The following is a 25,656-nucleotide window of genomic DNA, read 5'->3' on the forward strand; positions in this document are numbered from 1 at the left end:
GCTTTACTTTTGGCTACTAAAATATTTTTAGTCGGTAAAACCCATATAATCAGTGACCAAACTTATTTTTAGTTGCCAATTGTGGACTTTTGGCTACTAAATTTTTTTAGTTGCCAAAAAGTTTTACTTTGGGCTACTAAAATTTTTTTTGTCACTAAAACCCATATAAGCTTTACTTTTGACTACTAATGCTGTTTTGGTTGCTGAAAGCTATACTTTCAACGACCAAATTTTTTTTGGTCAGGAAATTTAGTCGCCGAATATGCTTTTTCCTGTAGTGCATATTGAGTTTAATTTATTTATTTTTAATCATTTACTACATTGTAAAAATTTTAAAAATATATTGGCATTTTTTATTTTTTCAAAAATGCCATTATAAGCTTGGAAAGTTTTTGACTTAGTGGCATTTCTCAAAATGCTATAAAATATTTGTTTATGAAACTTTTCACCTAAGTGCCATAAAAAGTAATTTTCACCTACCTAGTGTCTTGACATTTTTTAAAAAATGCCATTGCTACTAAAGTTTAGTGGCATCTGTTGGTAAATGTCACGAACATAATTTTTTGTGTCATTATTTTATAAAATGCCATAAAATTGATGTGACATTTCTTTATTGAAATGCCACTAGAGCCTTATATGTTTGTGGCTTTGTGGCATTTATCTAAATGTGTCACCAAATATTATTTTTGTGGCATTTTCTAAAAATATGCCACTAGTATAGTGTCACTAAAGTGTGTTTTTGTTATAGTTATGTGACACTTGTTCATTGCAATGTCACTAGAGCCTTTTATGTTTATCGTTTTGTGGCATTTTTCAAAAACGTGCCACTAAATATCATTTTTGTGGCATTTTCTAAAAATATGCCACTAGTGTAGTGTCACTAAAGTATGTTTTTGTTGTAGTTTTGTGACACTTGTTCATTGAAATGTCACTAGAACCTTTTATGTTTGTCATTTTGTGGAATTTTTCAAAAACGTGCCACTAAATATCATTTTTTGTGGCATTTTCTAAAAATATGCCACTAGTGTAGTGCCACTAAAGTATGTTTTTGTTGTAGTGACATTTGTAAATTTTAATAGTTTCATACTCTTATTTATTTGGATGTGCCTTGTATGGTTTGTCCAAGTTTTTATATAACATCTATGTATGTTTTGATTGTATTTCTTTATATTTTTGTCCTAAATGCCTATACTTGTGTAGTAAATGTTATTTCGATTGTTGTTCTAATCTTAACATAATACACCTAATTTAATGGGAAACTTAATAAGGGTGATATTGGATTTTCGATCACTAAGGTAAATTTATGAGATAATGACATGTTAATTTCAAGTATTGATCGGTGGAATGTGTTCCCTATTTGGGGAGTAAGTATTGCGCAAGTGTGTTTTCAAATCTTAACATCGAGCGGGAGGTATTTTGGTCAACAGACTTCCATATTGACCAACCTTTGAAGGGAAGGTATATTGATTCGTCCAACCTTCCTCGGATCTTACTTAGTTACTAACCAAAAGATTCATTAGTGACGTTTCTTGGATTTATAACCTTAGACAACCCATGTATTTATTTTTAATATATTCCTTTATATTCCCGACTTTAGGGTGTAAAATCATGCATATCAAAATAATTAATTGATTTCCAGTGGCTTTATTTGTCTGGGTAGGATATGAATGTTTGACCAAAATAAAGCGACTCATCACACTGTTTTCATATGGATGTTTTATCAAACTTTTCTCAAACAAAGTCTGTTACTTGCTTTGCTTTCCCTCTTTTAAACAAATAACATTAACATGCCCATTTTTTCCCCCTCTCTTGGTGCTTGAGTTATCATAATCCAATGTCTGAGCCATAATAAATGCACAACAGGTTTCTGCAGTTGGGCATGTAGCCATGTTAGCCATGATTCAAAGATATGTACCAATGCTGGTCAGTATTTTCCAGAGCCCAAGTTTTCTATCTTAAATGCTTAATGGAGCTTCACCCTGGCTTATCAAGTACTCTGTTCTCTTGCAGATACCCTCCATCCACATATGGACTGAAAAGGTTAGATCTCCTGAGGCCCTTGAGAAGGTGAAAGAATTGGAAACTACTAACGCTAACCTCAATGAAATTGCCAAGCAATTACCCTGAATTAGAAGTATCTCAACTACTAAAGTAACCACCGATTTTCATTTGGCCCTAGCTCTGAATCCCTTTGACAGTAGTTGAGCATAGAGAAGTTCATTCCATGTGTCCGGAACACCAGGTAGGCACCAGTGGCTGCAGTCTTGGGGAGCATCAGGTGGTGTACCTGGCTCGCGATGGCTTGAAGGGTGACCATCGCTTCTAAACTCTGATAGATATGAGATGTTCAAGAACTGTGCTTTTCGATTAGCCCTTTCCATCAATTTAACTACGTCAGATATAAACAGATTATTTGGTGGCTCAGCTTCCATCTTTGTGCAGTCGGTTTCTGGTGCTGTGTTAGTATCACAGCTTCCCCCTTCGTTCCATGTTCCATTCCTACAATTTCAAGTTTCAAGTCAAGAACATCAAGTTATTACACAGCACCCCTATATAGTGATGTGATTTTGCGAAGAAAGAGAATGTATGAAACTCATGTTTAGAGTGTTTCCATAAAAACTGGTGGTGTCTTTGAAGTTGACTTACCTGTAATGCACTGGTGCGTAGCTACGGAAGAAAATATGACTTTTTCCAGGATCTAAATTTTGAATTGACCACAACTTCAAGGTTTGCAAGGACCTCCGAAACGCTTCCATTACATCCATGCTCATGTTCACAGTCCCACCTTCCTGGAAATAAAGTCCCCTGAAATGCATTACCATTACAACTCAAGCTTTAGCATATAAATAACCCTTGTTTGTTACAGTTTATTTAGTTGCTTATAGTTTCTTCTATTATTATTATTATTATTGACATTGCTCCTGTTGCAGCTTATAAGGTAAAAATAACTTATGTAAGATGAAAAAAATTGATTATTGAAACGAAGAGAAATTGGTGCTTTTAAATTCTACTTTCTGATTTTGAACTTTGAACTTGTAAGAAATGTACCAAACAGAGTCATATACTAGTGGATATATAACACAGAGTAACACTAGTCATACATGTGTATGGTTTTGTCGTGGTTCCACCAGTGGCCGGCATTGAAAACAAGAACATCTGCTCCGACCCACTTTGAAGAGTACCAGTGAAGCACGTCGACCCTAATGGCGCCGCGGACTTCCTTGGATGCATTTTTCGGGGGGCGGTCCAATATGACGAGGAAGGGAAGCCTGTAGTATTCGACAGTGAGGTTGTATTCCTGAAACCGCATAGAGAGGAAGCCCCTGTGTTTGGTTATAGGGTTGCCATTTTCTTCATATATTGTGGACTTGTTTGAAACACCCTGTGCTAGCATGCATAGCAAGGATTCCCATTGGTTTCTACCAATGGAGTCCCCTGCAAATACTATCCGGCTGTTTCGACTCCTATTGAGAAGATCACTTGCGTTAAATCTGTGACAAAGAATTAGAGAAACAAGAATAGAAGTTAAAATGCAATGACCTTCGGCTCTATTAGATATTATTGAGGTGATATCTTATTAAAAATTGATAAGAGCTTCCACATTGCGATAGTAGATACTATATGATTGGGCTTGTGGGAGATGAGAGATATTTATTTAATCTCCTTTATGATTTTTTATTAATTGGTGAAATAACATAAAATAATGTTATCATTATAGTTAATATTTATTCATAAGTGTGTTGTTTAAGCACTAAAAGCTTTACCAAATGCTCCAACTTCGTGTCTTCATGTGTTTCATTCTATTTCAACCTAATTTTTACACCGATGATCTATTTAACAGACACAAAAAGATAAATGGAGTCACAACCCCCTTTACCAAATGCTCCAACTTCGTGTCTTCATGTGTTTCATTCTATTTCAACCTAATTTTTACACCGATGATCTATTTAACAGACACAAAAAGATAAATGGAGTCACAACCCCTTAATTGGACCATCTAATCCAACAATTGGATTGAAGGAAAGCTTCTTCCTACATTTTATTTCCTATTTTGTTTTTTGTATTTTTTGGGAAGGGGCAAGCCACTCTCGCTGCCCCAACTAAAAAAAATGAAAAATATTTTTGACTCACATAAAAAAAGTTTCTGTCTTTTTTTCCTGTCATTTATCTTCCCCAAACAAGAGCCGAGAACTACACTATTCAATTCTAAGTTTATATAAATAAGAAAAGAAAAATTGTAATTCTATTTACACACTACAAAAAATCTCAGTAGACACCATTTATATGGTTCGGATAGAAATTTCTAAACAAAAGTCAAATATTTTTTTGATCGGCAAAGAAAATTTTATTGATGAAAACAACCGAAATACATCAATAAAGAGGAGCTTGGAGCTAGAAGAAGCTCCAACCTCCTAGTTGGTGAGAAACCAATAGACAAAGCACAACAAAAGTCAAATATTGAAATGTAAACTTATAAAGAAAAATAGTTGTTCGAACATAAATAGTTGAATGGAATGTATATTTGAACAATTCATTTTTGTTCATAAATTTATTTCTGATCATTTGACTTTTGTTTAGAAGTTTATATCTGAACGACACAAATGGTGTGTACTAAAATTTCTTGTCATGTGCAAGTAAAATTTCCCAAAGACAAAAGACACTATCTTTCCTTTTTCTGCTTTTTATCTTTTTGGCTCTTTTCTTTCCTAATTTGTCAAGCATACTATAAAAGAAATTATGCTAAGCTCGGATGACAAAAATTTGGAGACAATGGAAATGTAATTATGGTTCTTATGATTATAACATTTGAAATAGGTTAGAATAGAAAGGTAATTCTTGATAACTTGTTCCAACAATAATCACAACCTCAAACTAATGTTCTATTCGACGAAAAATATTTTTTAACAGAAAATATTTGTTGGAAAAAAAAATTTTCTTATATTTGGTGGTGGTGGTGTGGCGATAGCGGTGATGGCTACGATGATGGTGGCATTAGCCGTGGTGATGGTGGTGTGGCGGTAGTATTGTGGTTATATTTGTAAGATTTTAGTTTGAAAAATGTTTTTGGCAACATCATAAATAAGTTGCTTATTGGCACATTAGGGATACAACACCTTTCTAATTTTCTGCACGCCTTTTTGTAATAAGCAAAAAAAAATCAGCTTATAAGTCATATCTAAAACAACATAAGTGAAAAATATTTTATGCCCAAATAGGCTTATTTTTCATTAACTTTCATTTTTCATTGTACCAATATTAGAAAATACGAAAAATATTTTTCAAAAAATCTTTTCTACCCTAACAAACAAAGCGTAAGTACGAATATGATTTTCTTACTTTATCATGAGAAATTCATATACTTCAAGGAATATTAGTTGCATATATAAGAAGAAAAATATTAATTATGTTTACACTATTTAATTTTTTATTATTTTCTCAAAGAGAATTCCTAATAAAAACAAATACTTGAATAATATTGATACAAAAAATTTATTACAAGCAATTCTTTCAAAATTGTTATCATCCTAACAGAGTCTTTTAAGCAAACAAGATGAGGGATTGAAAGAAACTAGGGTTGCACAAACTGACCAAACTGTGAAGGATGCAGACAATTTCGAACATAGCTACAGGTAAATGCAATTGTGTGAAGTCTTTCCATTTGGTTGACGAGTATAATAAAATTGAACTGACATCCAAATTGACCAAATTATATTTAATAAAAAAATTTTAGCCTTGCAAATGGTGCAATCTGCACCTGTAAATTAAACTTATTTTTAAGGGTTAATTACACTTTCCTCCCTTTAAGTTTGAACGTTTTCCCACTTTGGTTCTTGAAATCTTTTTCATCCCTCTTTGACCCTTCAAGTTTGAAAATTACTCCTAAAACTAACTTTCACCAAAAATTTGACAGAATTGCCACACTAGCAATGTGGCTCCACATATACAAAAGTAAGATCTAAAACCCAATGCCCAAATCTAACCATTTCTATCAACTCTACAACAACCTCAAGCCACTATTGTACTGCCCCTCTACTGACCTCCACCTCTCTAATCCCACATCCCTATCTCCATCTCTGACTCAACCATCATCTCAACCTTCACCACCCACTGTGTAACACTCTGGAAATTTTTTTTCTCTCTTCGCTAGAGCGACAGATTGTTCACTCAAGTTGTCTTGCGAAACTTCTAGTATTTTTGCAAATTTGAGATTCTGGGAGTTGTTGATGTTCGCTCGAGCGTGGGGTTGGTCGCTCAAGCAGTGTGGTGTCTCTGACGCTCAAACGCAAGAGTGGTGGCTCAAGCGGTCTGTTCGGGATCAGCCATCATAAAATCCACTTTTTGCTCTTTTTCTCTCTTTTGTCTCTCTCACTCCTCCATGTGAGAAAACCCTAGCCTTCAAACCCTTGATTTCATCTCTTTATACTGAGTATTAGCCATAGATCTCACAAGAAGAGTAAAGTAGAAGTGTAGATGTAGAGACCCTAATTTTTGTAATTACCATTAAATCCCTAACCTTGAGTTTATTTCAATAAAGCCCTTGAATTTTCACTTAATTGCGTTTTAAACCCTAGAATCAGGAAGCATCGCGGATTAATTCAAGTAAACCCTAATCGATCCCGTAGAATAATAATCACCTTTAAAACCCCATTATTAATTATTAGACCCTATAATTATAGATTAATCACTTTAAAAGCTTAATTCCCGGTAATGCCGTTTTCGCTCGGTTTCTCACCCTTCTTAGCGCTTTAATTTAACGGGACCCAAATTTATTATTTTAACTATTTTCTAATGTTAGTATATTAATAACATATATCAAGGTTTCATAAATTTAGACTTGGTCTCTATATACTTCTATTTTATTTCATTCCAACCTTTAATTGTAATATTTTATTAATTAATGTACTTGTGCCTATTATTTTATATTTATAAATACAAATATCTCATATATATATATAAATATATATATCTTGGAGCCCAAGTTGTTGACCATGTGATGGATGAAAGGGCCATAATGGCAACTTTGACAATTTGCACTTAGGGAACTTAGTCGCTAAGAAACCTTCCCAATCTTTTATCTATATATATATGCACACTTCTCCCCCTCATTTTATACATTTTCAGCCATTCACTAGAGAAGTGAGAGAGAGTGATCTCGGAAAAAAAAGAGAGAGGGAGAGAGAGAGAGAAGAGAAGAAGAAAAAGAAGAATTGCGTTGAGTCTTGTACAACAAAGGTAAACCTACATCACCTCTTCTCTCAAGTTCTTTTACCACTTGTTTTTCCCCTCCTAATACATGCGCTTTGTATATATATGTTGTAGTCTAGGCCTACAATCTTGTATAAATGTGTATTAATCAAGAAATGGTATGCTTCTCTCCCTTTCTTAAATTTCCAGCAGCAAATCTTTTCCATCTCTTGAATTTATTTTCCTATCAAAACTCCATAAACTCAAAATTTGTTTTTATGGTGTAATATTTGGTATGTCTAGAGTATGTGATAATTTTGGTAGGACCTAAGGATGTATTTTTATAACCCAAACAATTTTTCTAAGTTTGTTACTCACAGAACCAGAAAAACAGTCAACTTTCTCTATTTTTATAAAATTCCAGAAAAATAATCCTGAGCCCAATTTTATGTCAAAATATTAATCTTGGTGTTATATTTTAACTAAAATTTGTTTGAACTCAAGAGAGTGAGGGGTTTGAGAGAAAAATCGATTTGTGTAACGATTAACGAATCTGGACAGATCTTGTAATTTTGAATTATCTTAAAATCTAAAATACCTATCCTACTTTCGTAAATTGAGTTTGAAACTAGACTTATTTATCTAAAAACTCACATGAGGCTAGGTACTTAGGGCCAATAAAAGTATTTTTTCATAATTATTTTCAAATTGGTTCAAATCTGGAAATTTGTGTTAATATGCTCTTATTTCGTTTGCAACTCTTATATTCTATGTTTCTTGAATGTCTTAGTCTTGATATGTAATCTATGATAAATTATAAATTTGTTTTACCATGAATAAAGTACTTGTTGTTTAGTTTGGATTCATAATTATACTGACCATGCTTTGCTATAACTGAGAACATAATGCACTTAATAAAGGGGAAATCAAATAGGATGATAATGGTTGCGATCATTGTATTAAATTTTATGAGATAATGAATGATGGATTCAAGAGTATGATATAGTGGAATGTGTTCCATTTTTGTGAAGTCTTGCGCACATGTGTTTTCAAGCCCTAACATGGCACGGGAGGTATTCTGGCTGCTTAGCGGAAATGGGAGGCATAACGGTGGCAGTGAGGGTCTTACACAGGGAGAGTATCCCTGGAAGCCCGTTTCCTTGGGGCAGACCGTGATGTCACCACTCGGGTATGTAACCTAGGTGCGTGGGCATCATTAGTAATTGTGCGGTAAGCGACCACTAGTGGTTATGCGGTAAGCGACGCATTGGTATTGTATTAACCAAGGGGGAGTTAGAATTGCCCGTGGCCAGAGTTAGTGGTTGGGTAGGAACGGCATTCCGCGGGGAGTTACCTAGAACTAATTAAAATTGACTATTATTCATGATAACTAAAATTTAATTATAAGCTCTATTTGATTATTGCTTTCGCTCTATGTTATAATCGTGTCGTTATGTTACTTATGTATTTGGAATGGGAAAAGAGTCGGGATGTGTATGTTTACTGGGCATTCCAAGCTCATGGCATTTTATGCCAGGTGAATGCGAGTTTTTCACCAAGAACGGAATCCCTAAAAGGTTTGAGGAACCATGGCTGCCTTAGAGATTAGATTTTATATTTCCTATATTTTGGATAATCTTTTTGTATCAAGGAACTTATTTGTATTTAAAGACTTGAAGAATTTTATCTGTAACTATTAACCAATATTTTCTTTTAGTATAATTATTTGTATTTTGTACTTAAAAATAATGTGTATCCACTAGTTAAACTCCGGTGTATCGTTATATTATATTATCCAAATGATGTGTATCCACCACTTGAAAATGATTTTCTTAACTCTCTCTCTCTCTCTCTCTCTCTATATATATATATATATATGATTTGGAATGATCTTGTGACATTTTGGGGTTTTTGCGGTGATTATGAGTTAGAAAGCTTTAATGAAAGATTGTTTATGTACAAATACGGGGTCTTCACTCAAAATTTTGAAATATATTGAATGTTTTGGAATATCAATGAGTAACGTTTGATGATTTGTGGATTTAATAATGAAATGAGCAAAACCCCCAATTTTTTTCTTGAAACCCTAGGTTGTTTTGATGTTGTTTTAAAAGAGGGATCGAACAAATTGGTATCTTATGTTGAAAATTAAATTGATTTTACATGTGGTTACGTGAGTTAGATAAATTTATGATCCATGATGATATTATTGGTGATTTAAAGAAGTTGAATTGTGTGAACACTTGGAATGTTTTGGTAAAGAGTAGGACTTGGAGTCTTGAAAATGAGAATAGTTCATTACTTTTTATTTGTTGAATTCTTGTGTAATTAAAAGAGATTTTGGGTATAGAGGAACGTTTGGAAACTCATGCATTTCATTGTATTTACATGGTGTTGGATTAAGTATTGAATTAGTTAAAGGTATGCGTGTGGTTTCGGAAATACAGTGTGTGTGTGTGTGTGTGTGTGTGTGTGTGTGTTGTGGTGCCCAATTCCCTTCCCATGCTCAGAGGCCGGAAAATGTGGAGATGTTATTGGTATATTTGTAAAGGTACCCAATTGCCCTTCTGTGCTAAGTGCCGGTAAATGTGGGAGGGAAGGGGGGCAAGGTTGAAATGATTTATAGGTGTCCAATTGCACCTCTGTGCTTGGTAGTCAGAAAATGTGGAGATGTTTTTCAAATGAAACAGGTGTCCAATTGGCCCTTCGAGCTTGGTGGCCAGTAAATGTGAACGTTTTCAAAAAGTAAGAGGTGTTCACTTGCCCTACTGTGCTCGATGGCCAGTAAATGTGGAAAGTATTTGAGATATCTTACATGAAGTTTATTACAAAAAGAAATTTCGTTGTTATGACAGTGGTTAATGAGTCACGTCATACATGGATTATTAATTATGCATTTCACAATCTAGTTTCCAAACAAGGTTAAGTCATATGTATGGCATGACATTGAATGAGCATAATCATATTAAACACATATATTTGTTGTTAAGTTTATTTTCCTACTAGGCGTAAAAGCTCACTCCTTTTTTATGGGCTGGATATCCTAAAACTCTAGGTGATGAAGGTGAACCACGATATCGTTGAAAAGTGAATAGAATTCAACATGGAACACTGAAGCTTCTTTGATGTTGTTTGCCTACAACTATCGAGCTTATTTGTCAAGTTAGGATTTTATTTGTTGAAATCAAGATCCTTAGCCTTGAAAGGTTTACTCCTTACGGCAAATAGGATGTATATTGTATATTTCAATGTATCGTAAATTATTACAATGAATCTGAACAGGAATTTATGAGAGTGCGATAGTTTTTAGATTATAGAATTGTTTACTTTTATTTCTTGTTCATGGGGATGTAATGAAATTGGATAATAATGATGGATTGGTAGCAAATAAAATGGTATAAATATTGGGGTGCTACAACTTGGTATCCAAGCGAGCCAGGTTTGAATACCTTTTGCTCGTGGGAAGTGACGCTTGTCACAATGGGTTACTAGGTTAGAATGGGATGTTTAAGTGCTTACTTTGAATTGTGTGTACTGATGTGACTATGTGGGTATGGAATTAAACTCTTAAGATGAAGTATATACCTATGAATTCTTAGGAGTCTTGTTAGGGGGGCACCCAATCAATGCCACTCTAACTCGAATTCTTTGAACGTTGTGGGAAAAATTGGGATCTTAGGAGGATAATTCGTATGTACTTTATATGACTATGTGTTTATGTGGTTTGTCCAATGTGAAAACTGTTATGTGTATAGGTATGTGTAGACATTTTGGGTAGAGTGTGGGGTTTTATTTAGGCTAATTTGTGAGCTAAGTTTATTCTTATTCTTATATAAAACGCTTGGACATAGTGATAGAAGCCGTGATAGACCTCGCCATAGTAGACCTCATCGTGGTGGTCGGGGTGTTTCCCTTCCAGGGGATGGAGCAGGCCAAACTAGCATGGCCGAACAAGAGATGTAGGATGCTATGGGCTTGTTGGCTCGGGAGTTGGTGGGTGCACTTCGGGAATCTATGAACATTTTGAGGGATGAGAAAGCAGCACAGGCCCCCATGGGAGAGACTAGGGCCTCTTTCTTAGCTAAAGAGTTCTTTAAATCTAGACTTATGGAGTTTTATGATGGTGCTAACCCACTTCTAGCGAATGAGTAGCTTGAACAGACAGTGAAAACGTTTGAGATATTTCACATAATAGATGATGAGCTTCAGGTCATGTTGGGGGATTTTCAATTGAAAGGGGATGCAGGTCACTGGTGAAAATATGCCAAAGACCATATAGTGCACACATAGGAGGCATTCACTCATGCCTTCCAAGAGAAGTATCCTCCGCCAATAGCCATAGAGCGTTTGCGAAAACAGTTTGAAGAGCTCGAATAGCACAACATAGCAGTAACGGAGTTTGAGGCAACTTTTACTAGCTTGTCTAGGTTTGCACCAGAGTTAGTGATGACAGAGGAGTGTCGTTGTTTGGAATTTGAAAAGAGAATTAGGTGGAAAATTAAGATGAAAGTGGTCGGTAGTATGATTCGGAACTATGATGGACTCGTGGAAGCAGTCGGACATGTGGAAATCACTTTGAAATGAGGAAGGAAATAGAGAAGTAAGAGACAAGGGGAAAACGAGTCACGGAGTGACTCAAGGACGTCCAAGGAGTCGAGGGGTAGCACTAGTACACCTTTGCAATCACAGTGGACTGAGCCTCAGGGTTTGGTAACGGGAATAAGTTTAGGAAGTACCAGTCAGAATAAGATGACTTGTTTTCGATGTGGCCAGCAGGGTCACAAGGTTTCAGCTTGCCCACAAAAGGGGCAAAGGTAACAATAGCAGCAGTCGGCTCCTTTTTAGAGCTAGTTTTGGGGTAGCATTCAAATGTCCACCTACTACCAATGTGGACAACCAGGGCATGTGAAGAGACTTTGCCCGCAGTTGGTAGAGGTCCCTAGTGCTTCGAGACCCCAATTGTCGCATAACCTTCCGCCAGTCTCGAACTGGGAACAACTTCATCAATCAACCAAGTTGCAAGATAGGGGACCATCCACTTGTTTTAAGTGCAATCAGCCAGGTCATGTTAAGCATCATTGCCTCCAAAGTGGATGGGACTAGTTTAGTGATCCTAGTTAAGATGGTGATATTATGAGGGAGTAGCATGATGTATTGTTGTTTTGGTACAGTAATGCTATGGTATTATAGGTAGGGTAGTGTGATCACAAATGTTTCATATGTGTATATATGTATATGTGTGTCTATTTTCCAAGGAAATTAGACGGTAATGATTTGTAATTTTATGTGTTTTAATGAATCCTTGTTAAATTTGTAATATTAATCCTATTGCGAACACGTTATTGCTTCGTAAGTTAAGTGTGTGAGGTCTTGTGAGAATTATATGTAATTGGGACTGGGTTGTTGGAATTTGGGACTCATATTGAGATATTAGGAATGAAGTTTCTTTTATTTTGGGTGTATAATGTAGGGGTAGTGTGACCCATTAGAGTTCATAGAATGAGAGAGAGTGGTTGGGAACAGGTTGGTGTAAAGAGCAAGTTGTTGAGACTTTATTAGTCTATTGTGTAATGTGAGAGGTTTAATGGCCAAGGGAATATGTGTGACTTAACCTAAGGGTGTGAGTAGTATGCCGAAGTCCAGTTCAGACTTACGTGTGATGAGAAGATGTATTGGCCATATAGGCACGTGGATGGTGGTATGTTTGGAAACATGAGTGGTATAATTTGATTTGGGAATCTGGTATGAGTTTGAGGAATGTGTGGAATGGTGTGTGAAACTCCTTATCGAAGTAAACAGTGTTGGGTAACACGTCAGTGCTTACTGCCGCTTGTAGGAATTTGTTGAGTTGGTTAATCGGTGGGTTGATAGAGGAGTTTAGTTGACAAGTCGTCACCTTGGAAATAGCAGGGCTTGAGTAGGAGGGTTATAAAGTTGTGGGTGGTTTAAAGTGGTTTTGCGAGTGTGAAGTTTCCTGTATGTAGTTGTGAAGCTAGTGTAAAGCTTGTCTTGAGTTAACAAAATTTCCTTAGGTTGGAGTAATGTGTGGTAGACTCATTGTTTTAACTTACGCACTATGCCTCGTGTAGGAAATAATTGATGATAATGTTATGGAGAAATGAAATTGCAAAATTGTGAATTTCTTGTGCCTTACTTGTGTTGGTAACACAGTTGTTATTCCTATTAGTTATTATTACAGAAATACTGTGTATATGTTGTTGTTGCATCACTATAAGAGTGATGAGTGTAGTTAGGTGACGGTGGAGGTGGAGGTTCATAGGGTGTTATGTGAAAAAAAGGGAAGTGAAAATGAAAATTTTCTTGTGTTATGGTCTCAAATGGAGTTGATAAACGGATATGTTGTGGATTTAACCTAAATTCTAATGAGTGATTTCACCGAATAGTTTTTGAAAATTAATTGTGGATGATTATGTGTCCAAATTAACACTTTTATTATAAATATTAAAAAAAAAAGAAGGAAACAGAAAAAAACTTTTTCTGATTATGGGTGGTATGAGTTTGAACACCTTTTGAGAAATGTTTTAAATACAAGGGATTAATTTTCAAAGAATTGAGAAAAAAAGAAAATTTTCTTTTAATAATGAATTATGTTGTTAATTGTTTGGAATGAATGGGTTGCATAGCAACTTTGTTTGAATTGTCAGTCACAAGTTTGTGTAGTGGGTTTGAGGAGTGTTTTGGGGTTGTTGGGGCTTCTTACGTCGGAGTGTTGTTTTGACCATGTTTTGTTGTAAGTCCTCTTCTTTGGTGAAAGTCGACCGACGGTTCTATTATGAGGGCATTTTTTCGTATTCGAGTGTTGAACACTAGATGGGGTTGTGCATGTTGTTGGTGGTTGAAACATGGTGAACATTCTTAGGGTAAGAGTTGTTGTTGATCCTTGTCTTATGGACTCTAATTAGTTCTGTGAGTCGAAGAGACATTTGTGATTTTTTCATTGAGTTGTTGTTCGGGAGTCTTTAGGACTCGAAACGTCGGACCGGGATCCGGGAACTTATTCCAAGTCTGGATCTAATTTGAGTTTGTGGTTATCCTTCTGTTGGTGGGTAACTTGTCTTGTGTTATCTCTTTCTCTAATTTCGGGGACGAAATTTCCTAAGGTGGGGAGATTGTAACGCTCTGGAAAAAAAAAATTCTCTTCGCTCGAGAGACGGATTGTTTGCTCGAGCAGTCTTGCGAAGCTTCCAGTATTTTTGCAGATCTAAGATTCTGGGAGCTATTGATGATTGCTCGAGCGTAGGGTTGGTCGCTCGAGCAGTGTGGTGTCTCTGACACTCAAGCGCAAGAGTGGTGGCTCGAGAAGTCTATTTGGGATCAGCCATCATAAAACCCACTTTTTGCTCTTTTTCTCTCACTTTTTCTCTCTTTTCTCTCTCTTACTCCTCTATGTCCGAAAACCCTAGCAATCAAACCCTTGATTTCATCTCTTTATACTAAGTATTAACCATAGATCTCACAAGAAGAGTAAAGTAGAAGTGTAGATAGTGTTATTGATCGGTTGGATAACGATTTCATCGGCATTCGTTCTTGGGTCTTTGTTGTTTGCCTACATTCCTGATGTAGGGGATTTTCTTAACTCTCTCTGTATATATATAAATATATATGATTTGGTATGATCTTGTGACATTTTGGGGTTTTTGCGGTGATTATGAGTTAGAAAGCTTTAATGAAAGATTGTTTATGTACAACTATGGGGTTTTCACTCAAAATTTTGAAATATGTTGAATGTTTTGGAATATCAATGAGTAACATTTGATGATTTGTGGATTTAATAATGAAATAAGCAAAACCTCCAATTTTTTTCTTGAAACCCTAGGTTGTTTTGATGTAGTTTTAAAAGAGGGATCGAACAAATTGGTACCTTATGTTGAAAATTAAATTGATTTTACATGTGGATATGTGAGTTAGATAAATTTATGATCCATGATGATATTATTGGTGATTTAAAGAAGTTGAATTGTGTGAACAAATAGAATGTTGGGAGAATATAAAGTAATATTTTGCATGGGTTTATGGTTGGTAAAGGTAGGACTTGAAGTCTTGAAAATGAGAATAGTTCATTAGTTTTTATTTGTTGAATTCTTGTGTAATTAAACGAACTTTTGGATAAAGAGAAATGTTTGGAAACTCATGCATTTCATTGTATTTACATGGTAATGGATTAATTATTGAATTATTTAAAGGTGTGTGTGTGGTTTTGGAAATACAGTGTGTGTGTGTGTGTGTGTGTGTGTGTGTGTGTGTTGAGGTACCCAATTGCCCTCCCGTGCTTGGAGGCCGAAAAATATGGGTATATTATTGATGTATTGGTAAAGGTGCCTAATTGTCCTTCCCTGCTAAGCGCCGATAAATGTGGGAGGGAAAGGTTGTAATCATTTATGGGTGTCAAATTGCCCTCCATGCTCGGTGACTGCAAAAATGTGGAGATGTTTTTAAAATGAAATGGGTGTCCAATTGGCCCTCCGTGCTTGGTGGATAGTAAATGTGGAGGCTTTCAAAAAGTAAGAGGTGCTCACTTGCCCTAATGTGCTTGGTGGCCAGTAAATTTAAGGAGTATTTTAGATATCTTACATGGAGCTTCTTACAAAATAAAAGTTTATGGTTACGACCATGATTAATGAGTTGGGTCAGACATGGATTACAAATTATGCATTTCACAATTTAGTTTCCAAACAAGGTTAAGTCGTATGCATGACATGACATTGCATGAGTATAATCATATTGAACATATATATGTTGTTAAGTTTATTTTCCTATTGTACATAAAAGCTCACTTTCTTTTTATGGGATAGATATCCTAAAACTCAAGGTGATGAAGGTGAACCATGATATCATTGAAAAATGAATGGAATTCAACATAGAGCGCTTAAGCTTCTTTGATATTGTTCGTCTATAGCTATCGAGCTTATTTCTCGAGTTAGGATTATATTTGTTGAAATCATGGCCCTTAGCCTTAAGCACTTATGACAAATATGATGTATATTGTATATTTCAATGAATTGTAATTTATTACAATGAATTTGAAGAGGAATCTATGACAGTGTGATGTTTTCAGATTGTAGAATTGTTTACTTTTATTTCTTATTCATATAAATGTAATGAAATTGGATAATAATAATAATAATAATAATAGATTGGTGACAAATAATATGGTATAAATATCGGGGCATTACACACTACCCCAATCTTTAACTCTTTCCTCCATCTCACTTTTTTCCTTCAAACCCTCCACACATTACACTGTGTCCCTCCATCTTTCCCTCTACACACAAACTCTATGCCCCCAACCTCTATATACGCTTTCTTTATTCTCAACCTCCAACAATGTGCATCAAAATCAAGACTATAACCACTAGATCTACTGCCATAGTGATCACTATGAACACCAATGTTGTCTCTAACATCAAGAACTCCATAGACATCGATGTTGCCTCCCTCCAAGACCAATCACCATGAACTGCAGCAATGAACATCAAAATCGATGGGATTTGGTGGTGTTTGATGATCAATGGCCATGTCAAGACCCAAATCGACACCCGTGAGATCAAAATCACCATGGATCTAGTGAATATGCCTTCAACATCGTCATCTCCCCTCTCTCTCTCTCTCTCTCTCTCTCTTCAGCATAGTCGTCTCTCCTAATTTCTTCTTGTAGGATTAGTAAATTTTATGTTCTTATTGTCTTTTGATTTTGTCTTTTGACTTTGATTTTGTACTTGTTAGGATATAGTAATTATAGACAGTAGAAGTATAGAGTTGGGACAATGGAGAGGTATGGTGGTTGAGGGTGGTGAAGTTGGAAGTTAGTGGCAATGAAAAGTCAAAGAATGTGGAGGACATGGGTAATGGTGGTAATGTTTGGATAGTAGAATTTAGGGCTAGGGTTTTGGTGGATGATGGAGAAAGAAAAGTGAGACAGAGAAGAAAGGGAGTAGATGGGTGGGTTTGGGTTTTTGTTTTTGGTAGGGTTAGGGTTAAGGTGCAAGTTTGGGTGAGCTATTAGTTTAATAGTGCCACCTAGCACTTACATTGTACCATATGGTGCTTATGTGGCAATTCTTTTAGGAAATTTGATGAAAGTTAGTTGTAAGAGTAAAGTTGGAAAATTTTGAAACATAAAAGGTCAAAGTGGGAAAAAAAAATTAAGAACCAAAGTGGAAAAATGCACAAACTCAAAGACGACAAAATGTAATTTACCTTATTTTCAATTTCACAATCACAAAAATCAATCTCTCTCGATTTTGACAAAGACTTTTCATCTCTATCTCTATAATCTTTGTCTGTAATTGATTTGATTTTTACAAACTTTTCATCTCTATCTCTTAGTCTTGATTTGTACAAAAGAATTTTCAATCCTATCTTTAAGTCACTCAATCTAATTAATTAAACTTTTGCACTTTTCAACTCTATTTATCTCTTAGTCTCTCCTAATTTTGATTTTTTTAGAAAATTTTCCTCTCTATTTCCCTCTCTTCTAGTTTCGTTCTTCATCTTATTCCCTATTTTATGTTTAGGCAAATTACACTGACACCCTTGAATTTATTTGAAATCATGTTGTCACCCAAAATTTGTTGATGTCAACAAAAAAATAGTGCTATTATTAGCACCCCATTTAATACTTCGGACTCCCCCATTTCCTTCATTCTTTTATTACAATAATAACCTCAAATAAAATTATTAAAAATGAAATGAATAGTTTTAGGATACTCTATCTCACAATTAAATCTACCCACCCACTAAATCATAATATAGAGTTTATGAGAGCACTCACCATCATGACCCCATCCCACCCCAAACAGAACATTGTAGTAACCATGCTAGTAGTCATAGACTACCAAACTATAGCCTAATTTACAAAACAAGTCGGACTCTAGTCATAATAGCGGGAAACTTTATTTTGAGTTACGGAAGCTATTAATTTCTTTAATTGAGTCATTTTTCAAATCTATTCAGAGCAGTGCATAACTATATGAAATGAAATATACCTAATTTTTAATTACATTATTTAATTCTTTTACAAAGAGTACAAATTTTTAAAAGAATATTTCTTCCAAAGCTAAGTACAATTTCCTTCTCACAAATATTTACATATAACTTAAAAAAGCAAAACCTTCCATGATTTTTCTCTTTCAGGTATGGCTCTTAGAAAAGGGAAAGACTTCCAAAGATGTAACCTTGGTGATTTTTTCTTAATCTTTGGACTAAGATTGAAGTTACCCTTTTGCTATTCTTTATTTCCTTCTTCTTTGTCTTCTTCTTCCTCCCTTCTATCTCATGTCTTTCCTCTCTAAGACTCTAGCAGATTTTCTATTTTTTTTTCGATCAATTTCTTTTGTTATTTTATTAGAGGAGACACTTGTCTCCTTTGAAAAAATAGTCATCCGAATTTGAGGTGTTAGCTTAAGCTTTGTGTATGCTTCACCTATGTGCTTGCTTGTTCCATCTTTTCTTAATCTCAATTTAATTAATCAGGCTTAGTTCTAAATAATCAAGTTTAGTCTTTAATCATCATTAACTTAATTAATCTCGATTCAGTCTTATTAACCCTGTTTAATTATCACTAATCCTGATTAAGTTTTGGCACATTATATGAAAAAGTTCTACTCATTAGACCTAAGTCATTAAGCAACTTGATTAAGCTCTAGGATTTCTTGTGATACTTTCAAATTCAAGTTTAAATCCATTTTCCTAACTCCTAGTGTTCTTCAAGTGTTTCTATTCTTACGTACTTCATCAAAACATGTTTTCTACTTCTAAATTCTCTATTCTTAATGCATACACTTGTTAAATTCTTTAACGACTGTATTAATCTTCTAAGTTGCTATCCTAACAAATTATATCTCTATTTCTGATGCAATGTAAGGTAATTAAATTAGGGTAAGTGTTCGATCATCATGTGAAAATACTACCGATATGGTACATACTTGCTTTCTAAGTTTAAGAAGTGACTACTTAATCCTTAACAATCAACAATGAAATTCACATGCTCAAAGCTTCCTAACTACTCATTTTTAAGCTTTACTTTAAGTATTTTGGGTAATAAGATAGTTAATTTGACTTAACGAATTCAAAGATGGATAATAATACAGTTACGACACGTGCTATTATTCGAGGTGTTACACCCACCTCCATTACCACCCACACACCTCAAAACCCTCAAAATCTACACACATTCAAAAATGTCAAAACCCTTTGGTGGTTAGTCTTCTAGCAGAAACAACGAGCCTTGATAGCAAAAGCCTTTTCCTCTCTCCCTCCATGCGCATAAAAGGAGGCTCTCTCCACCAGAAAGTTTGCTCAGAATTTTCCTCCAGTTTTATATTCTTCCTAGTGAGAGAGTGCTGCCTAAGTTTTGTTCACCGAAGCTACACTGTAGGTACTTGGCTATAGCTAGTCTAATCGTCGTATCTTGGGAGACAGACGTTGAAGAACCTCCAGTACCCAATCGATGATGCAGCGAATCTGTTTTAAGGATACCATCTAGTGCAAGTTTCGATTTATGTTATTTTAAGCCATTTTATTTTATTATGTATTCATGTCAATCTTTTATTTTAAGCATGTTGTTTTCCTCCTTCAAATGTAGATTGGTAATTATGAATGTATTTATTTTATTTAAGTACACAATTTTAACTACACTACCAACCCCTCATCACCATTCCCTCTCCACTAATCAATCCAATATAATTAATCACAAATATATACAAAAAATAAATAAATAAATAAATAAAATAGACAAATCAACTCCACATCTCACCATTCAAACTCTTTTCTCGAAGGCCTTCAGTCGTAGCTTGCCACTTCCCTCCATGGCCTCTCCCTTTCTCATAACCTCTTACCAACATTCACTCTCCACCAACCAATATACACCATAATTGATCACAAATCTATTTCTATATATATATAAAAAATAAAAAAATAAATAAAAAAAAACCAGCAACAACAACAACAACCAAATCAACAAAAATGTAAATAAAACGTGTTCGTTTCTGATAGTGAAAATTGTAAAGGAGCTTCACATCCGGTGACCATGCTCTTTTAAACTGATTCAATGGAATTTGTGGTGAATCAACATCGACGAGGGTGAGAGACTAATCATGAGAACAATTGGCAAGTTTGATCCTAACACCGGAGATTAAAATTGTTTGAAGACATTACCAGCACAACTCTTCCCCCTTGGAAGGGTAGGTTAAAAACCTCTTCATTCCTTAGCAGAATAGGAGTCTTAACAGGGTCTGAATGTGTGCTGTGTAAAGCCGAGAAGGAAACTGCTAACCATCTTCTTCTGTTCTGCCCCTTTTCGTGGAATGTTTGGTCTAAAATCATGGTTTGGTGGGGAATTCAGTGGGTAATTCCAAGCTCGTTTGATGACCTGATGCATTGGTGGTTGGGGTGGAAATTTAGGAAAAAAGCAAAGCAAGTTTGGAGAGCTATTTTCATCTCTGTGATTTGGTCTCTGTGGAGATATAGAAATGATTGCATTTTTAACAATACCCAACCTGATATTGACGAGTTGTGTGAGGTAGTAAAAGTTAGAGTGGCCATCTGGGTGAAGTACTATGTGTTGGGCTGCACATACTCTATTCATGAGATTTTTGCAAATATCAAATAGGTGAGTCAACATATTTAAAAGTTGCTGCTGTCTGCTGGGGAGTTGCTGCTGGGTGTGGTGTGTTTAGGGGATATATGAATGGTGTTTGGTGTATTTAAGGGTTGTGTTGGCTGTTAGACTATTTGGTTTAAGTCTGATTGGGTGTTGGTTGTCTCACTGGTGTGTCATGCTGTTGTGTGGTCATTATGGTGCTCATGCTCATTCCCACATTTCTGCTGATGCCTGAAACAGAGTTAGCACACTAATTTCTACTGTTGTGATCATGTGGTGCTCATGCTGCTGTGTATGTAGCTTGCAGATGGTGTACCTTGCAAAGAATGGGCTCATGCTGTTGGGATGCTGTGGTGCTCATACTGTTGTGTATGCATTTGATTGGCTGCTGGTTGTCTATAGGCTGTGTTTAGTTTAGCAGATTTAGTAGGTTGTGTTTAGCTAGCAGTTTCCGCCCTGTATTTTCTTGTGTTTTTAGTTATTGGTTTTGTTTGCTCTGTATGTTTGGTTTCTCACCGACGTAGAGCTTGGAGTTGGTGCTGGTAGATGATTTGGTGTGCATTGAGGTGCCAACCTAGTTGGGATCTTCGTGTTTCACTGTGATGCCCTTTGCACTCTCCTCTCTCTTTTGATGTTTGTTTCCCATACTTTGTATGTTTCTTCATCTATAAAGCTTTCTTTGCTGATCAAAAAAAAACTCTTCCCCCTTATCACAAGGGATATTCAAAAAAATCGATAGAACAGATAAATTGGTCCAAATCAAACTGAACTGTATGGTGGTTTGGTTTGGTTCAGTGCTTATCGTACAGGTTCCGATTTGGAAAAAGTTGAGAATTGTTCTTACGGTTTAGTTAGTTGTTAGCGGTTCACACTGAATCGAACCTTTTTTTTTTAAAAAAAAAAGAAAAGAATCATATACATACATCTTATAACTTATCATTTACTTTCTCGTCCTAGTCTCTCTTTCTTAACTCTTCATCTCTGTCAAAATTAGGAAACCTTGAGGTAGAATGATAAAATTTCCCTTGTCTCTTTCATTTTTCTCCAAAAAACCATAGTTCCTTTCTTTACTACCTTTCTTTACTACTCCCACTTCTCCTGATCAACCCTAACATTTCTCTACCCCTTCCTCACCTATTGTAGCGCCTTGTAAAATTTGTAGCAGCAGAAGAGAGGACGTATGAAGTGGCAACAAGAAAGGGTTAGAGGTTTGGGTCATCTATGGTGTTGGGTTGGGTGAGGATAAGCTAGAGGTGGCCGATGTAGTTGGAAGAGTGAGAGTGGTTAAAGGAATGACAGGGGTGTTGGAAGAGTGAGAGTGGTTAAAGGAATGACAGGGGTAACGAAAATGAGTGAAAGGGGGTAAAGAAGTGTCAAGAGTGGAGGAGTTAGGTGGAGGAGAGTGGAGAAGTGGTAAGAGTGGTGAGGGAGGCAGAGGAATTGGTAGGAGTGGCGACGAAAAGAGTTAAGAAAGAGATTGGGGGGTTTTAAAAAGACGTTAAAGTGATAAGGGCTTTTGTCATTCAAAACAAAATACTCATATTTGTAATTTTTTTTTTCCCCAGTTTTTCACTTGTATTGTAAGTTATGGAAAGCATCCACCTATTTGCAAATGCTTGCCCTATTTCCCACCAGTACGTTATCTCCCTAAAAAACTTGGGAGCCAAATGACCGTTATTGGCTATGAAACACGGATATTTTAAAAAATGTGTCGTACGAGTATTAGATACAAATATGGATACATTTTCGATATGATGGGATACGTATCAGCTTTATTTTTTTTATTTTTTTTTTCAATTTTGGATACAAGAGGAATACGCAAAGGATATTAGAGAGATATGGTATGATACGGGAGGATACGCCAGGGATACACCAAATAAGTATTCAGTTTAATTTTTTTTCTTTTTTTTTTATATTCTAATACGCCAAATAAGTATCATTTTTTTTCTTATTTTATATTTATATTTATATTTTCTCAAAGGTCAATGCTTTCTCCCTCTTTGTCCCTCTCTTTTTATATCTCTTCACATTCTGTGGGGCTTATATTGTGATTATCTATTCCCTTATATTGTGATTATCTATTCCCCTGTGATAGACCAATTTATACTTTTTAGCTTTACTATAAGGGCTACTCACGTGTTAAAAAAATCGCATTCTTTCTATTTTTTAATTCTTTCTATTGTTGTTTTATTTATTTATTTATTTTTTTTAACTTTGAATATTATGACTTAGTTCTATCGTTATCATTGTTTAATTTGGTTAGCTTATTGTTGTTCTTTTTGAATATTCGATTGAATCATTTGTTATTATTTGTCATTAATTATTTGTCATCATTTGTTAATATTTGTTATTAATTATTTGTCAGTATGCCTGGTTGTTAATTGATTGTCCATTGATGAATATAAAAAATTATTTTTTTGATATTAAGGATTTTATTACTAAATATTTTATGAATGTACCCTTGCATTATATTTTATTGTATAGTACATTACTAAAAATTATAAAAGAAAATTTTCTTTTACAAATATATCTTCACCGTACCCGTATCCTATTTTTAAAATTTTTTATTATATTACTGTATTCATGGTTATTGGCACTCCTATTTGTGTTACCAGTTATGGCTTATGTCAATTAAGGTACTATGGAAGGCTATACGTTAAATCAATTTAAGGTACTAGGAAAGGCTTCATGTTAAATCAATTAAGGTACTAAGAAAGGCTACATATATTTGTTTAGTTTAATGAAAAATATAATTAAAAAAATTTATATTTCTTTTTATGATTTTCAATTTTTATTTTTTGTTTTTGTTTTAGAGAAAAATATGTCTTACCATTTATTTGGTCAAATTAATTTCTATTTTAAAACTATTTCAAACAGCGTGTATTTCCATCAAGTCTAGAAAGTTATTTTCCAAAAATTTTCTTAGATTTGTAGTATCAGTTGTCGGAATTTTGGAATGCTAAACTAAACAAACAACCTAATTTAGTCAATTATATATATATATATATATATATTTGGTGAAGAATCTTGTCTTCATCAAAGTTGGAACGTCGTGTATTCCCCAGCCGAAGCATGGGACTAATCCTGAGGGCCCTGAAATTAACGACCGGGCAAACCTCCAGTGGCCCATCCTGAGGGCCCTGAAATTAACGACCGGGCAAACCTCCAGTGGCCCATCCTGAGGGCCCTGAAATTAACGACCGGGCAAACCTCCAGTGGCCCGCACAGTAACCGGTGGGGAGTGGGAGGGATTCGAACTTGGGACCTCCAGAAGGAGCAAACTCCCAGACCCCAGGTTTTCTTCTCTCACCCACTGGGCCACCTTTGCGGGTTAATCATAAAATAAATTATAAAAATATAAATAGAATAATTTGACTAAAATGGTCATTTTGAATAGTGGGCATGCTGTCTTATGCGAATAGTCACCGTTGTTTTTTATGCTCAATCTTATGGTTGGTTCTGGATCTATAGAATTATTGGCCTAGCCGACAGCCATTGGGTGATGATGATGAAACAAATAATCAGAATAAAAAATGAAATAAATACATAACATAGCATAAGAATACATGCATGCAGTAGTAGTACTGTACAAATAATCGCCAACCACCTTCAAACAATTGAATCCATATGAAGAAGAAAAAATATATAAATACAGAAATTAATCAGAGAATTGAATCATGAGTCTGCTGATTCTGTGATTGGTATCTATATAGGCAGAAGGACTGTTTGAAGAGAGCATACCTTGGAAGATCACAGCCGTGCGGTTGCCACCGCCATTTGCGATAATCAAGGTCTCGCCGGCCACTTTGCTGGCATCTGAAGCCTGGATCAAGAAACGGGCAGTCCTCAGAATAGTATCGGAGGGCGTAGGTTTCGTCCCAAACCCATTTACCATTGGAATAATCACAGACTCCTCCTCCTGATGATGATAGCGGTGGTGGTAATGGTTTTGGAGTTTTGGGAAGGACTGGGGACAAGAAGCCAATGCCAAGAAGAGACTGTGGATGCTGGAAACGACTTGTGGTGTTGAACAAGGTGATGGTAATAATGAGAAAAGAGAGAAAGCACAATGCATAGGTCGCTTCTCTCTTTGTGAAGATAGGGAAAGAGATAAATTGTAGCTTTTGTGGTACTACTGGTATGGGTTGTTGATTATCTGGCACAGAGGGTTGCAGATCCATGAGAAGAGGAAGGAAAGATGGTTTTTTTATTTATTTATTTATTTATTTTATTTTGAATGGTTCTACTTTTGTGCTGTTCCGAGAGAGAGAGAGATTTTAGATGTGTTGTCTATTAAATAATGGAATAATTAAATTGATAATTTTGGGGGGGCATTAATTGTTTGTTGCCATGTATAGATCACTGCCTTTTCTGGAATAATTAATTGGATTTGGACATGTTTTCTGTATTTCATTCAATCGGATTGGATTTGGAAAAGTTTTTTTTTTCTTATATTACCGTTCACATTTCTTGCTCTTTCCACGCCTGTCTACTTGCAAGAATTAAGGCATGCTTTATGAAGGTCAAACTTCCTCAATAATCTCTCTCTCTCTCTCTCTCTCTCTCTCTCTCTCTCTATGAAGGTCAAACTTCCTCAATATTTCCTCTCTCTCTCTATATATTTCATATAAGGTAAAATTCACTTAAAAATCACATGCGATTTGGGCTCGGAGCAATTTACCACATTGCATTTAAAAATCACCAATAAGGCTCCTTATGATTTTGACTATTTTATATTTTACCTCCTTATTGTTATTAATTCCGTTTAAATTGACGGGGAGTGTTTCACACTTATCAAAATTAAAAGTTGGCAATAAAAAAATAAGAAGTGAACATCAAAATTCAATATT

General features: G+C 35.2%; 1 protein-coding gene across 2 annotated transcripts; it reads right to left on the reverse strand.

The window, feature by feature from the left end:
- Positions 1–1,613: 1,613 nt before the first annotated feature.
- LOC114257229 (protein trichome birefringence-like 8) lies at positions 1,614–25,225 on the reverse strand. 2 transcript variants are annotated; one of them, XM_028196996.2, is made up of 4 exons: positions 24,548–25,225; positions 3,102–3,464; positions 2,647–2,805; positions 1,614–2,499 (listed from the first exon to the last, which is right to left on the reverse strand). In XM_028196996.2, the coding sequence occupies exons 1-4, from the start codon at positions 24,985–24,987 to the stop codon at positions 2,166–2,168; spliced, it is 1,296 nt and encodes a 431-aa protein (XP_028052797.2). In that variant the 5' UTR covers positions 24,988–25,225; the 3' UTR covers positions 1,614–2,165. The 2 variants fall into 2 exon arrangements, with proteins under 2 accessions (XP_028052797.2, XP_028052796.2); XM_028196995.2 differs by having other exon boundaries at positions 3,102–3,491; positions 24,548–25,128.
- Positions 25,226–25,656: the final 431 nt, after the last annotated feature.

This window comes from Camellia sinensis, chromosome 10, assembly GCF_055761805.1.
Source record: "Camellia sinensis isolate YWXY chromosome 10, ASM5576180v1, whole genome shotgun sequence".
Lineage (NCBI taxonomy): Eukaryota > Viridiplantae > Streptophyta > Magnoliopsida > Ericales > Theaceae > Camellia > Camellia sinensis.